We start from the raw sequence: 16,271 nt of genomic DNA on the forward strand, positions 1-16,271 counted from the left end.
CCAAAGTGCCCTCATTTAAACCACAACGCCCTCTGTACCCTGAACTGTTGTGTCCGGAGGCTGGCCCCGCAGACTTCTCGACACAACAGCTCTGTTTACACTGGCCATCTAAACCAGCTTTTTACGATGTGCTGGAAAAAAATAAGACATTATGTCCGAGGTCCTCTTTTTTGAAATCTCCCCGTTTTTACAAATGATGTCAATGCAATTAAAGAAAATACATAGTTTTTTTGTGTGAATTAAAACAAACACAGCACAGTATTACTCAGAGTGCCTGGCAGGAGTCGACTCATTTCTCAGGGATGAAACTCAATTAGGTTCTGTTTTTCGACTTGTAACTATTATTCCCATCTCCCTTCAGTCTAAATCGTGTACAGGAATAAATAAACCCAACAGCTGCAGGATAACCTCCAGACCAAACTGTGAAAGTTGTGTGGCTGTTTAGCGGCCTGAGAATTAAACATAATACCCTGCTCTTTTAACATGCAGTTATTCTTTCCACTCTAACCCGGGCCCAGGAACCCTGCTGCACCCCTCCATGTTAGGTGCACTACAGTCACAAGACTTGTTAGAACAATGTTCAGAGTTACTCTCGTAAATGTTAGAATTCCTCCAAATGAACCCGTTTCATGGAAAATCCAGTAATGTCACCCCAGATTGCAGGTTTTAGTTGAGGTTATGACGCATACAGCACCAGGGCGAGTGGGGAAGGAGGGCGCCCGCTGAAACCGTTTTTTAAAAAGAAGTCACCAGAGCAAATTTCTGCCTGTCTCTGAAAATATTATCTAGAAAAGGCGAACATGGCCTAGAAAAGGTCCTGCAATTCACTGAGTTTGGGTTTGATCTCCCCTCCCTGTAGTGAACTACACTACCCAGTGGCCTCTGCTCACCTTTGACTTTCACCTAGAACGCTGCTGCCCCCACTCAGATCCAAAACCAGACCTTCTCAGACAGTTCACTATCTGATGAGACATGATGAGGCCATGATTGCAATGGCTGTCACGTCATGCTCCCGAGTGGCGCAGCGGTCTAAGGCAATGCATCTTAGTGCAAGAGGCGACACTACAGTCCCTGGTTTGAATCCAGGCTGAAACACATCCGGCCGTGATTGGGAGTCCCATAGGGAAGCACACAATTGGCCCAGCGTCGTCCGGATTTGACCGGTGTAGGCCTTCATTGTAAATAAGAATTTGTTCTTAACTGACTTGCCTAGTTAAATAAAGGTTATATAAATAAAATACATTTAAAAAATCCCTGGTGTGAAGGTGGATGTGATTTTAATATAATGTTTGTGTTATGTGTTGGTAGTACTTAGGCATAGCGATTGCAGGTCTCAGATGTGGTTTCCCCACATTGGTGGCTGTGCTGGTCTCTCCTCAGAGAGATCTCCATCATATCAAACCTGCTCTGGAAAGAACATTACATACCATGCTCTGGTTCCCTGTGAGGAGCTGTCTCCCTCTGGCCTTGTATTAAGACACTGGAATGCACCTCCACATTCCATTCCTACTTTATCTCTTGGACTAGGAAACTATCCCAAAACTTCGATTACGGCGCAGATTACTTAGTGCTGTGCAATGACAGTGTAAATACAGGTAGGTGGGTCTAGGTGTGCATATTTTTTAGACGTTTTAGAGGACATGTTACTCTAGCTGACGGTCCTGAGTAATGTAACGTAGGAATGTAGTAGATGGACAGCTTCATGACGACCCTGGAAAGAAGGATGATAGGTTATGCTTATAGCCCTGCAGGTCCGACAGGAGAGGGAAGGACTCAATAGCCTTCAACTATACTGTGACACAGGACACATGCTGGCGATTAGCAAGGCTAGGTGTGCATATTTTTTAGACGTTTTAGAGGACATGTTACTCTAGCTGACGGTCCTGAGTAATGTAACGTAGGAATGTAGTAGATGGACAGCTTCATGACGACCCTGGAAAGAAGGATGATAGGTTATGCTTATAGCCCTGCAGGTCCTACAGGAGAGGGAAGGACTCAATAGCCTTCAACTATACTGTGACACAGGACACATGCTGGCGATTAGCAAGGCTGTTACAGAATTTGTTTTGGAGTTGAGTTTTAAAGAGACTGTCCATGTAATGGCAATGACATCATGCATTTCCAGTAGCAGGGGTAGAGAGCCAGGGGATTGAAGAGAGGGAAGACGGTGCAGTGAACTTAACTTAAACACACACACACACACACACACACACACACACACACACACACACACACACACACACACACACACACACACACACACACACACACACACACACACACACACACACACACACACACACACACACACACACACACACACACACACTTGGGGACAGATGAGCTTATGTGCAGGGGTTTGGGTTGCAGCGGTTGAGTAGAGCTGTCTGCAGTAAGTCAGGATGACCTCGTCCTCAACAGGTGGTCTTGGATGTGTACAACGGCCTCCCATGTTATTTACTCCTCTCTTGGACGGGTCCCTTCTTTTCCAAAACACACACTGAGATGTTATTAGCATGTGTGGTTACAGTAGGCAGGCTGTGTGTGTGTGACATTTGATCAGCTCTGTCACGTCTCTCTCTTTTTCTTTCCATCTCATACATGGAAAGATAAACATGTCCAACACAGAGAGTGGCTGTGATGGATCTTGATCCAGCACAATTGGAAAGGGGGGGGGGGGGCATCTTAACCTTTTCACAAAGTTCACATCACTGAGTGGTGTGCGTGATATCAAATGTGAATGGTTGACTGTGCGTGAAATGATTTAAAAGGATGAGGCTCAGAAAGCAGGTCCATGAATAATACTCTCTCACTGCTCTGGTGTACTACCTCTAGCTTGCAATGCCACGTTGAATATGATTTAATCTTCAGGTCTAGTATTAGTCATAAATGTAAATTGGTGTTCGTGGAATAAACTTAAATCTGGGATCAGGGATAGGCCTGTAAATGCAGTACCTAGCCTCCTGTCTGCTGTAATTGAGGGGGTGGTAGAGCAGCACCGAGCCGTTAAACTGCCCTTTGCCCTGCAGGCCACAGAGAAAAACAGCCCTATAAAACACAATCAAAGCCCTAAGCTCGTCCCTTAACACTGACTTGTAGCTGCTAATTTTCTTGAGTCAGTCAACGCCTGTAAAGGAAAATCCCCCATGATTCCACAATGACCTGCAGCCTTCGTTCACTACACTGGGAGTTTGTGCCTGTCTTAACTGTGGCCTGTTTTACACCAGCGATGGGAGCTGACAGCTTTATGAGGAGACCAATCAAAGCTGCCTCACACAAACCTTTGGCGAGGAGGGGATTCGGGGCTAGAGCGGGCAGGGGGGCATTTTATGGTCAGCAGCACAGTTCGGCCCGGGCAGTACCTCCATGCCATCCACAGGCTTGATAATAGTCCAATGTTCCCATTTAGTTTAAAAACGGGCAATTAACTGTTACAAGCAATTCCTGCTTAGACTATAAACGTACTGCTCTGATTACTAGTGCCTCCATGGCCTCAGTATGTGTTCTGACTGGTGGAAAATGAAGCATCATTTGAAGGTGAGATGATGTTGAGGATGTTTAGTTCAGTCAGATCAGGACAGGTCCTTGGAAAACACTTCAACCCTCTATAATGTCCCGCTGTCCTGTTCATGCTCGGTTAGTACTGTGCAGCCTGCTATTTCCTGAATCTATTTTACCTGAGGGATGGGAGGAACTGATTGTTATGTTATCCTCCCTTTCATATTCTACACGGTCCCCCTCCCCCATTCCCCTCCTCTAACTCCATCTCTCTCTTTTCTCCAGGACATACTGGACGCTTCATCAAGGCTCTGTTCTGCACCAGTCTCCTCTTCCTGCTAGCCCATGTCTCCTTCCAGATCTGCCTGTACACTATCCCTGACCTGGACCATGCGCTGGGAAACAACTGTGAGTGAATATAGACGTCTTTGACACAGGCCGTTCCATTGCCATGTTTTCAGTCAGCATTTCTTAACAATGGCCCGTGCCATACATAAGGGGCTTGTTTAGGTTCAATCAGTCACTTAGACCTCGTGTCAAACTCATTCCCACGGAGGGCCGAGTGTCTGCGGGTTTTCGCTCCTCCCTTGCACTTGACTGATGAATTAAGGCCAGTGATTAGTAAGGAACTCCCCTCACCTGTTTGTCTAGGTCTTAAAAACAACAAGAAAACAGCAGTCACTAGGCCCGCCTTGGAATGAGTTTGACACCCCAGACTTAGTCGAAAGAAACTCCATGAAATCATAGCCTCCACCTCTGATTTATTTTGACACGTTAAGTCCAGCTCTCTTCACGCTCAGTCGACTGCTCTGTCATTAGCCACCAGCGTGGAATGCTATAAGGGATGCTTGTGAATGCTCCATGCTTACAACCGTCCGACTGTAGAATATGTGGATTTTGTTTTGTGGTCTGCGCTTATTTTGGCCAACCCAAATAAATGTGTCCTCAAGGAGCTGTAATAGCTAAAGCAGTGTTCTTTGATGTCATATTATTTGCTTCTCTGTGAGCTAGTCCACCATGCTGACTCCAGCTTCAGTCTGTCCATGCCTCACAAACCTGTTCAAATACCAACACGGTGGCTTACTCCCAGAGATACTGGGGGCTCATGGGAACATCTATGGCAGCTGTACGCTATGTTGTAGTTTTTCTGTCGAGTCTTTGCCTTGTATGACATCCCCCTCCCCCCAAACAACACTCCGTGGCAGAGACAGAGTGGCCTGGGGAGAGCTGGTAGTCCTAACACTCTCTGTCTTTACAGGTAGTTTGTGGGAGACGCTATCGAGGCATGTCGGTGTATCCAGGTATGTGAGGAATGTTTGGAAACTGTGTATCTTGTCACTGAGGATCATGCCTCCCTGAACTGTGTGTGGAGATCATTTACTGTTATCTGCAGAATTTAGCCAATGTTCACTCTTACATCTCTTTTTGTTCTTTCTGTTTGTTCTTTGATCTTATGACTCACTGGTTGTGGTACATGTTATTGTTTATGTACCCTCTTTACTGTCTTTGTGTAAGTGTGTGAGAATGTACACGTTGTAGTTCCTCGTTAGGTCTTTGATGACCTTTGACCTCTGCATGTGTCTCTTTCTTCTAGGCTGCCCCTGGATGACCCGTGGGGTGTGGTGCGTCTGCTGAGTCCTGACCTGGGGGTGTTTGTGATCTCCCTGGTGACCCTGGTGGTGTGTAACCGGCTGGTCAAGAAGAGAGATGACATCCCTTTCCTGTCCGTAGCCTCAGACTCCACACAGGGGGTGAGTGGTTATCTACTCTATAGACACAGACTGGGCCTCACCGCTATGCTGCTAATAATATGGGACATATGTGGGACATGCACACGCACACACATTTCTCATGCAAGAGCAAAAAATACCCCAGGAACACTTATGTCCAGGGCTACATTTCTCTCCATTTTGGACTGATTTGTTCCGGAACCGATTTGGCCAGATCTGGTATCTTTCGTGTCATGAAAAATAATTGTCACTTCTTGCAATATAAAAATTTGAATAAAAGCCATCAAAGTTCATTCGAATTGCTTATTTGTTCATTCTCCTGCGCCCAGATAAAATGTGAAAAAGTAGATTAAGAGTTGATTTGGGTTAGGCCGGGCCAGGCCGGGTTTATGGTTTGCGCAACACAGTAACCTCTGTTTGAGACCAACGTATGGCTGTGGCTGTGTGAGATTCATTTTCCATGATCCCTCTCTGCTCTGATAGGCATCTCCAGCGTTACACTTCATGCATTTCCTTATTTAAAAAATATATATTTCACCTTTTTTTAACCAAGAACAAGTTCTCATTTGCAACTGTGACCTGGCCAAGATTAAGCAAAGCAGTGCGACACAAACAACAACACAGAGTTACACATGGAATAAACAAACATACAGCCAATAATACAATAGAAAAAAAGAAAGTCTATATACAGTGTGTGCAAATAACGTGAGGAGGTAAGGCAATAAATAGGCCATAGTAGCAAAGTAATTACAATTTAGCAGATGAACACTGGAGTGATACATGAGCAGATGATGATGTGCAAGTAGAGATACTGGTGTGCAAAAGAGCAGAAAAGTAAATAAAAACAATATGGGGATGAGGTAGGTAGATTGGGTGGACTATTAACAGATGGACTATGTACAGCTGCAGTGATCGGTTAGCTACTCAGATAGCTGATGTTTAAAGTTAGTGAGGGAAATATAAGTCTCCAGCTTCAGTGATTTTTGCAATTCGCTCCAGTCACTGGCAGCAGAGAACTGGAAGGAAAGGCGGCCAAAGGAGGTGTTGGCTTTGGGGATGACCAGTGAGATATACCTGCTGGAGCGCGTGCTACGGGTGGGTGTTGTTATCATGACCAGTGAGCTGAGATAAGGCGGAGCTTTACCTAGCATAGATTTATAGATGACCTGGAGCCAGTGGGGCTGGTGACGAATATGTAGCGAGGGCCAGACGACTAGAGCATACAGGTCGCAGTGGTGGGTGGTATAAGGGGCTTTGGTGACAAAACGGATGGCACTGTGATAGACTGCATCCAGTTTGCTGAGTAGAGTATTGGAAGCTATTTTGTAGATGACATCGCCAAAGTCGAGGATAGGTAGGATAGTCAGTTTTACTAGGGTAAGTTTGGCAGCGTGAGTGAAGGAGGCTTTGTTGTGAAATAGAAAGCCTATTCTAGATTTGATTTTGGATTGGAGATGCTTAATATGAGTCTGGAAGGAGAGTTTACAGTCTAGCCAGACACCTAGGTATTTATAGTTGTCCACATATTCTAGGTCAGAACCATCCTGGGTAGTGATGCTAGTCGGGCAGGTGGGTGCCGGCAGCGAATGGTTGAAAAGCATGCATTTGGTTATACTTAGAGTTTTACAGCAGTTGGAGGCCACGGGAGGAGTGTTGCATGGCATTGAAGCTTGTTTAGAGGTTAGTTAACACGGTGTCCAAAGAAGAGCCAGATGTATACAAAATGGTGTCGTTTGCGTCGAGGTAGATCAGGGAATCACCCGCAGCAAGAGCGACATCATTAATATCTACAAAGAAAAGAGTCGGCCCGAGAATTGAACCCTGTGGTACCCCCATAGAGACCGCCAGAGGTCAGGACAACAGGCCCTCCGATAGAATCATAGCCACGCGAAGGGTTCTGAAGGAACTGCAGCACCCCTGGTAAATTGAAAGAATTTATAGTTATAGAATTAATGCTGTCTGTTCATAATTAAATGAAATCGTTCAGAATAGCCTACTGCACCATGAGAAGGCCTATCATTTAGCCACAGATGATCAATAGCTTCTTTTTAAAAATAGCCTAGCTGTGGATTGTAGTCCAATAACCTAACAAGGAATAACCTACAGTCGGGAACGCGCGGCAAATATGTCAGTGAAAAAACAGCATGCAGATTAAACAGGCCTTTTGCAATATTTCAAATACAATCGAAGGGAAAATACAGGTTGGAAAGCAAATTTCTCCTGCTGAGAAGAGAAGACTCTATGCTGTAGTCTACCAAAAGATTTGATCAACTTCCAAATATTGTTTTACAAAAGAGAAAGAGATGCTTTGAGTTCCACATCATTGGGTGAGTCAGTGAAAGTGGGAACCATTTTAAGGACTATAATTTCCTCCTCGATCTGTCTCCACACCTAGACCTAGGCTATTGATGGATTCAAGACAAGGTCGTTTTTATTTATCTCAGTTTGTCCGTATCAAAGTAGCCTGCCATTTCGATCATTTGTGCAGTATTGAAAAATATTCTGCCAAAGTCTCCAGTCATGTAAAATGACGTAGAATTTCATGAAATGCGTTTATAAAAGTCCCACAAAAATGTCCCATGTGTGCAATTTCTGTAAGTGCCTCTACTCTACTGCTCGATGCCACTATGCAAATGTGATGATATGGAGGCAATGCTTTATTATAAGTGTGATTTTTTTTCATACGTTCCGGTATCTCGTCACCCTCTTCTCGCGCTCACTTTTTGGTCCGGCACCTCCCGCTTGACAAATTAAGCACTCCTTATATGGTAATACTCCGAGCCATATATAGAGTAGTGGCAATGGTCTTGCGCTGTGAATCAGTTACTCACAAATAATAGGCAGTGTTCCTGGCTTCCACCACTCAGGAAATGGAAGTGGTTGAGTCACTGCTGCATGGGCTGCTATATATAATGGAACTTTAGAACGGTACATTCTAATGGAACGTTATGGCACCCAATGTCTTGTCTCTGATTATAGAGGAGGGTTATGGCTGAGGTCAGTGCTGGAATGAATGTCTGAGCTGGGCTGACCATGTCCTCGCTTGCCTCAAGCCCTTCCACACTGTTCATATTAATTTCATGTTTTGTGCACAACCGTTTCTTAAATGAAAGAATTCTTGAGTAACAAACAAATTTGTGTATAATTACTTCCCTTTAAACATATTTCAAAATTGCAGATTATATAGGACATCACATTCAGAATATTCACAGAAGACCCACAGCGGTATGCTGATAGCACTGTTGCACAATCACTGCTGGTAAGAGAGAGATTATTATTCTCTGTATCTTGTGGTGAAACAGTGTTGTGGTATGCTACAGTAGTTTAGTGTTACTGCTCTCTGGTGTGTTAGTGTTTGTTGTGGTGTTACTGGAGCAGAGAGAGACACAGGGAGGTAATGGGGAGTTTCCCTCAGACCTGGTGCTGGTGACAGAGGTAGGTATTGTTCCACCAGCTGAGTTGGTTTCCTGCTCTGCTCCACAGTGTGGGAGGCTAGCCCATCCTCAGCCTGCCTGGGAAAGAGAGGTGCTCCCCAGACGTAATGCTGCCTCCAACGCATGGGCCTCTCTCTCTCTCTCTCTCTCTTTCTCTCTCTCTCTCTCTCTCTCTCTCTCTCTCTCTCTCTCTCTCTCTCTCTCTCTCTCTCTCTCTCTCTCTCTCTCTCTCTCTCTCTCTCTCTCTCTCTCTCTCTCTCTCTCTCTCTCTCTCACTCACTCACTCACTCACTCACTCACTCACTCACTCACTCACTCACTCACGTTTCACCAGCCAGTCTATTAGTGGAAGCTTTTCTCTTCCATTTTCATTGTCGCCGACAGTCTCGGCTGCTCTTCACTCTCCAGACTACGTTCTACTTTCAATCTAGTTTTTTTCTCTCCCTCTTTTCATTCTTTCTGTTGCCTTGTGCCATCCGAACACACTCCCTGTACAGCTGCCCGGAGCAACAGTTTTCTACTTCTGTCGTAGCCAGGGCAACCATCCAAACAAACACAGCCTGCCCCAATCTGTGTCAGAAAATGAAAAAAGGGCCATGACTCGATCAATGATCAAACGCAACCAAACTGCTGTTGAGCCTCTTGTCCACTCTCTATTACATTGCTTCAGAAGTGCTGTGCTGATTGAGGGACCACTCTGAAGATTGATTGCCATGTGTTGACTGGGTGACAGGGGTTGCCCTTCTGCTCTGCTCAGACAATACGTTGTTCAGACAGACGACCACTAGAGCCCTGCCATCGGGTGCACTGCAGTTCTCCCTGACTGTGCAGTACACTCAACACCAGTTGAGCAGCGCTCTCTTCTCCCACGCGCCCACTTTCAGACCTGCACACACATCAAAAACAACATCTCTGTGATGTTGCTGTAACGTTCCGACCGCAACATTCTGCATCTGTTCCTGTGTTTGGGAATGAGCGGCTGCCTCCAGCCAGAGAGGCTTAGACAATGGTCTTTAATGTGGCCGGGAAACGGGAGACTGTGTTTGTGAAGTGGGCAGTTTAGTCACATCCTTTAACACATACAGTATACCTCACCCCACCCTCTCATCATACAGCGTTCACTCTCCCTCTGGCTCCCATGGTTTCACTCAGAACTACATCTAAGGGAGGACAGGGGAGTCAGCAGTGGTTTGTCAGTAACATAAACATTCCTGTCTTATTTTGTAGAGGAGGATTAGTCTTCATGAAAACTCCATGTACAGCTCCAGAAACAGAATCACATTTGGTCAGCGGTTTACTTCACACGCTGGGGGTGTCAACGACTCCCCTGGAACAGGTCACACTGAGAGGAGGCTGGAGTCATGAAGGCCAGGCAGTCATCAGAGCAGCAGTTTAGACCGCAGAGGAGCCACTGGACAGTCAGGAGAAGAGAGGGGACATGATGGAGGGAAATAGGGAGGGATGTGAGGGAAAGAGAGGGAGAGTATAACAGACGGAGAGGGTGTATTAGGGAGATGGAGCGTGATGAGAGTGATGTTGATGATGGTCTCTTGGGAGGAATCCTAGATGAAGGAATGTTCTGGGTGCTTGACCGTTCTGCCTCCTAGCAATACTTCTCTCACAAGTCCTCATTAGAAGGTTAGAGAGGTGCCTGAAAGAAGGGAATAGTTAGTGAGAGGCAAGCATCTGTCTAGAGATACTTCTGGTCATAGGATGAGATAGGAAAAGCAGTATTAATGAAACATGAGGTAGAGGGGGGAGAGAGAGGCCTACTTTCCTTGTGTCTGTCTTTTGATCATTCTACCACTGAACAGTCAGCAGCACACAGACTAACCCAAACGCTCTAGGTTAAACAGAAGACTACACACAGAGACACACACACCACACACTCTGCCTCTTATACAGTATTCCATCATCGAGAATAATGTTGCTGATGCTTACGATAATGCATTTTTTGGTCATGGAAAGTTGTAGATAGCTATCTAGTGTACTATCTAGAACCTTAAACGGTTCTTCAGCTGTCCCCATAGGGGAACCCTTAGTAGAACCCTTTTTGGTCCACGTTAAACCCTTTCCAAAAATGGTTCTACGTGGAACCAAAAATGTTTCTCCTCTGGGTACAGCTGAATAAGCCTTTTTTCTAAGAGTGTATGGGCACACTGGGTAACTGGTAGTTGAGATGTGTTTTGGTGCAGGTGTTTGTCAGGGAGTTTCCCCTTTCCTTTATTCCACACATCAATAGTTATCTTCCTCTTGCCAGACTCAAACAGATACATAAAACAGCATTATAAACTCTCTCCCACTGCTTGTTATTCTATTGGGGAGTGTAACGGGGTGAGACGGCCAGCCGGTGGCTAGTTGTCACATGCCAGCCAAGTTAACCAGTGAGAACCTTAGATAGCAGCATTTAATGAAACCAAACACAACAACCCAGCCCAGAGTCTAAGGGGGATAATTCAAAATTGTATTAGGACTTTATATTTAATTCATTCGGAGAAAGAAAGAAAATCAGGTTATGAAGCTTTTTTTTATATATATATACGCTACCGGTCCAAAGTTTTAGAACACCTACTCATTCAAGGGTTTTTCTTTATTTTGACTCTTTTCTACATTGCAGAATAATAGTGAAGACATCAAAACTATGAAATAACACATATGGAATCATGTAGTAACCAAAAAAGTGTTAAACAAATCAAAATACATTTTATATTTGAGATTCTTCAAATAGCCATCCTTTGCCTTGATGCCCAGCTTTGCACACTCTTGGCATTCTCTCAACCAGCTTCATGAGGTAGTTACCTGAAATGCATTTCAATTAAAAGGTGTGCCTTCTTAAAAGTTAATTTGTGGTATTTCTTTCTTTCTTAATTCATTTGAGCCAATAAGTTGTGTTGTGACAAAGTAGGGGTTGGTGGGTTGGTGGGTTGGTGGGTGGGTGGGTTTTTGTATTGCATCTGTTCATGACCCTCATGATAATCAATGTCACACATGTACTTAGAGTACAGTACAAACACAAATACACTCTTACACATCAAGGTTAGGAGCAGTGAACAGACAGGATACCAGGTCCAGTGTATTTACGAGGGGAAACACAGTGGAATTAGTTATATGCGCAACAGGACGTGACTACTCAGTCCAAGGGATAACCAGGGTGACAATGTGGCAACAGATGCCACCTGTTGGTGGCACGTTAATGTGCTGTGACAGATGAGATGCTGGGTATATTTGTAAAGCTATAAGTTATAAAAACCCTATCACAGTATTAGTTCACCCAGGCCCGGTGTTTGTGTTGTCTCCTTGTGGCTGGGGTGCTGAGCAGGGAGGGATTCGAATGATGCTGTGACCTCAGTATCATGTGACTAATGTCCCGGTTACATCTGGCCCTCTGACACACTCCTGTCAGTGATGCAAATACATTTACCACATCATTCAGTGTCAGAGGGAAATGACTGCTATGAGTGCTACAGCACCCTTAGGGCGTGCTCTTAGCAGTTTGTGGAAGGAACTATGAATGCATCCCCAAAACACACAAATGCGGTCCCCCTCTCGTTCTCTCACGTTGGTACAGTGTGCCAATCTAACACCTGTGATTGACAGGTGGTTTCCTCCACACCCCATTAGATCTTGGTCCCTCCTGAGGACCTGGGGTTAGAGTGACAGGATAGCCACTCTGTTGTGCTCAGGGCCACTCTGTCGTCTCGTTTGTGTACTCATCCTCTCAGTGGGAACATTCTCCGTCATGGTAGCAGCCGCCGGTCTAGGTCAAGATGCCTCTGGCCCGCTACTGAGAATAGTGACAAGCACTGCCAAAAAGAAGAAAAGACAGACAGTACATGAGTCACCATGGTAACAACACAGAACCTGGTAAACAGTCTCACTGGTTAGTTCTATAAAACTTCTCATGACACACCTGATCTCTACAGAATCGTCACAAAGGTCACATCATCGTTGTGTTTTTGAGGGGTTTGCTTGGCAGGTCTCTCCATAAAATGTAATGTTGTAAAATTGAAAACACTTTTATTGAGTATTGCACCGTAAAAGCATAACATTGTTATGCCTGGACAGGCATAACAATGTTATCATTTCTGTAATTCGCGTTTATTATCTTATCCGTGGTGCCAGTTTCTGTGCAAGTCTTTTTCCCTAAGCTGGAACAGACGCTGTATGCTTTCCCTGGCCACTCTGGGACTCTAGTGTGTACAGGATTGTAATGAACTTAGTGCCCGAGTCAGAAAGTGATCTCTATGAGTGTGGTATGTGCCATGTCAGTTTGACCTTTTACAATGTTGACCTACTGTATGCACGTAACTATAGATGACAAGAATAGTATCACGTATGTCTGACGGTTATGCTTTGTGCCAGGTTCTTGTCATGGAAGTTAAGTGCTTTTGATAACGGGGATACAGATGGCGTTGGATCTGAGATTTACCGCTCTGTTGACATTGCACTTTATTGAAGTATTTGTTCTCTTACGTTTTATTGTTCAATTGCTGCTGGCCTTGTGCAATAGGGCTCCCTTGCAAAAGAGACCTCGGTCTCAATGGGACTCTCTGCCTAAATAAAGGTTCAATTTTAAAAAGTATGAATTCCATTTACGAATATCTGTTTACTTTTGGCTCATGCTTTGGTTCTTTCCAGACCGAGGATGAGTCAGAGACAAAGGAGGGTGAAGAGGAGGAAGAGGAGGGAGATGAGGAAGGCATGTCGTCTCCCAGTGACCCCGTGGTTTCTGCAGCAACTCGTGCCAAGCAGCTGGCGGCCCGGCTCCGAGCCACAGCCCAGAAGGTCCTGAGGGACCTGGGCCGGATCCTGGCCATCACCCTGCTGGCCCTGGCTGGTGAGAACTGGAGGGAGGAGAGGGTAGAGTGGAGTGGAGTGGAGTCAAGGGAATAACCTCTGTATTACTGCTTCATTATAAAAGGAAATTAATATACTGGTAATAATTGATTTAAATAAATCATGGAGGCATTAAAGCAGGGATGGGCAACTTTGATGGAGGTGGGGGCCACAAAAATTCTGAACTCATCATGACGGTCCGTAGTTGTAGAGATACATTTTTGTTTGTTTTAGAGTTCATTTCATGCAATTCTATCCATTTTGCCATGGGGCGGAAGAGAAAATGAGCTGTTTTCAGCTAGTTTCCTGCAATTCTACACATTTTCACATAGGGTGGAGAGAAATGTTTGCAGTTTTTAATATGATATCTGAGTTAGACTGACTAACAAAAATCAATGCCCCCCCCCCAGGCTCTAATTCGACCTTGATTACTACATGTTTAGTTAGCTGGCCACTCGACTAACTTACCAGTCAAAAACATTTTTGCTGATATGGGCTAATTGAGTGACTAACAGTGACTGACATAACAAGATATAAACATTTGATGCACAACCACATTTCTAAATTGCACCTTTTGTATTCTACCTCGCAACAGTAAGCTGAGTTCCCCCCAAAAATGTAATGTATTTACATTTTTAATTTTAGTGGGAAATTTATCGGAGGGCCTTCAAAAGGGGGGCAGTTACCCTTCCCTGCATTGAAGTGGGGAGGAACTGCTTTAAGATGTCCATGTATGATTTGTTGTATATGAGAGACGACGTGCAACGTATTGTTGTATTGTGTTGATGAAGTCCCTCGTCTGTATCTCTGTTCCCCAGGCATCACCTTACCCTCGGCCTTCTCTGCAATCTACTTCCTGCTTTTCATCGGCGTGTGCACGTGGTGGGCCTGCCACTTTCCCATCAGCCACCTAGGCTTCAACGTGCTGTGTGTGATGGTGGGCTTTTTCACGGCGGGCCACCTGGTGTGTCTCTACCTGTACCAGTGCCCCATTGCCCAGGGCATCTTCCCCCCTGCCAGCCTGTGGGCCAGGTCAGTGCCCCACCCCACCTCGACCCAAATAAGTCATTCTATTCTGTTTTAGTCATTGTTTTCCATCAATCAATCAATCACATTTTATTTATATAGCCCTTCGTACATCAGCTGATATCTCAAAGTGCTGTACAGAAACCTGCTTAAAACCCCAAACAGCAAGCAATGCAGGTGTAGAAGCACGTCTCTCCATGTCTCTAGTAGCTACCCAGCTTTACTTCTCACAGGGACTGGCAGCAGCCTTAGTGATGCTCCTGGTTGGCACACTAGCTCAAGATTGTGATTCAAACATGTAGATTCAGAAGTGATTTGTACACAATGACTCCTTGGCTCACATGGTTCTGATAACCTTAAACATATCATCTTTTTGGGGTTGTGATCTTGTTGAGACAGTTGCAGACTGCACTATTACCTAACAGCAGATGAATGGAAATGAGACACTTGTCAGTTTTGTGTCATAGTTCTAAGTATCAATGGAGGGAAGGAGGGGGAAGAAGAGGAATGGAGTGAAATGAGAGGGGAGGAGTGGAGGGAGAGTGTGAAAGCTATGTGAGGAAATACTGGCAAGTTGTTTTTGGAATATTACCAAATGGGGTGGGTGTGATGAAGCCGTCCTGTAGCATTCTATCTCGGTGCCTCGGGGTTTTGGCACAGGATGCTAAAGAGAGAGAGAGGGAGAGAGAGAGATATGTACAGCTGTTATCAAGGCTTCCCAGGTGGAAACACCTGTGATCTTTCCTTCTATCTCTCCTTCTCTACCTTCACCTCTCTACCTCTGGCTCTCAGCCACACTCAGCCATCAACATCAGAAGTCAGTTCCAGCCCACAAATCTAACCAGACATTTCCCCTGCCTTGAAACTATAACCAATGGGTGTCACGGCAGGGTGAACCCAGGGCTAAACTGTGCGTTAAAGTTTGATGACGTTTCACAGAGAAACCATGTTTCCTCAACTCCATATTTCAAGGCTTCTGTTACATTCCCTCTCCCCTCTTCTCAACCCACAGACTGTTTGGCCTCAAGGATATCATCAAACCTGGCAACTGCTCCGCCTCCTATGACCTCATCCTTAACACGGAGCATGATTGGCCGGTGTATGTCAACCCCGGGATCCTGCTTCTCCTGTACATCACCGTGGCGACGGTCCTGAAGATCAGCAGCCACCGTGGATCGGCTGACAAGGTACTGACATCAGCACTCCGAGGCATGAAACACACCTGTCTGTCTTGATTGACACGTGCTGCTTACTGAATCAGTACTTGCTTATATGACAGGGTGAGGAGGGGGCCCAGCTAGTCAAAGGAACAGAGGCTGGAGGAGGAGAGGTGGAACTGAAGCCCTGGTCCGCTCAGAGACGACCCAGCCAGGGCGACACTGAGGTGGGCATGAGATACCTGATAGCATCCCTGCCCTGCTCCATGCAGTCCAATGCACTACTGTCCGCCATTCTCTGACTGTGCGTTGGTGGTGTTATTTATAAAGGTGTGTTGTGTATGTGTTCCAGAACACGCTTCAGTCTATAGAGAGCACAGTAGGCGGCGTCACCAATGGCTCCAGTCATCAGGACTTGGGCCCAGGGCTCAGTAGCGCCCCTGATGGACAGCACGGGGACCACCCTCTGCAGCTGCTGGGGAGAGTGGTCATGCAGCAGAGCTACGTGTGTGCTCTCATCGCCATGATGGTAACACTGAAATCTTATTCACATTCTAAATGTATCCTCTCTGTGAGCCCTATGAGTACAT

General features: G+C 45.5%; 1 protein-coding gene across 2 annotated transcripts in view; it reads left to right on the forward strand.

Annotated features, from left to right (window-relative positions):
* LOC124035817 (piezo-type mechanosensitive ion channel component 1-like) overlaps window positions 1–16,271 on the forward strand; it is an 89,771-nt gene that overhangs the window by 51,976 nt on the left and 21,524 nt on the right. Inside the window, exons 3-10 of one of the 2 annotated variants that reach the window (XM_046349584.1) lie at window positions 3,784–3,906; window positions 4,757–4,799; window positions 5,093–5,249; window positions 13,301–13,499; window positions 14,317–14,530; window positions 15,537–15,711; window positions 15,804–15,908; window positions 16,034–16,210. In XM_046349584.1, the coding sequence (XP_046205540.1) occupies window positions 3,784–3,906; window positions 4,757–4,799; window positions 5,093–5,249; window positions 13,301–13,499; window positions 14,317–14,530; window positions 15,537–15,711; window positions 15,804–15,908; window positions 16,034–16,210 (1,193 nt within the window). The remainder of the gene's footprint in view (window positions 1–3,783; window positions 3,907–4,756; window positions 4,800–5,092; window positions 5,250–13,300; window positions 13,500–14,316; window positions 14,531–15,536; window positions 15,712–15,803; window positions 15,909–16,033; window positions 16,211–16,271) is intronic. The other variant, XM_046349585.1, reaches the window with a different exon arrangement.

This window comes from Oncorhynchus gorbuscha, linkage group LG05, assembly GCF_021184085.1.
Source record: "Oncorhynchus gorbuscha isolate QuinsamMale2020 ecotype Even-year linkage group LG05, OgorEven_v1.0, whole genome shotgun sequence".
NCBI classification, from domain to species: domain Eukaryota; kingdom Metazoa; phylum Chordata; class Actinopteri; order Salmoniformes; family Salmonidae; genus Oncorhynchus; species Oncorhynchus gorbuscha.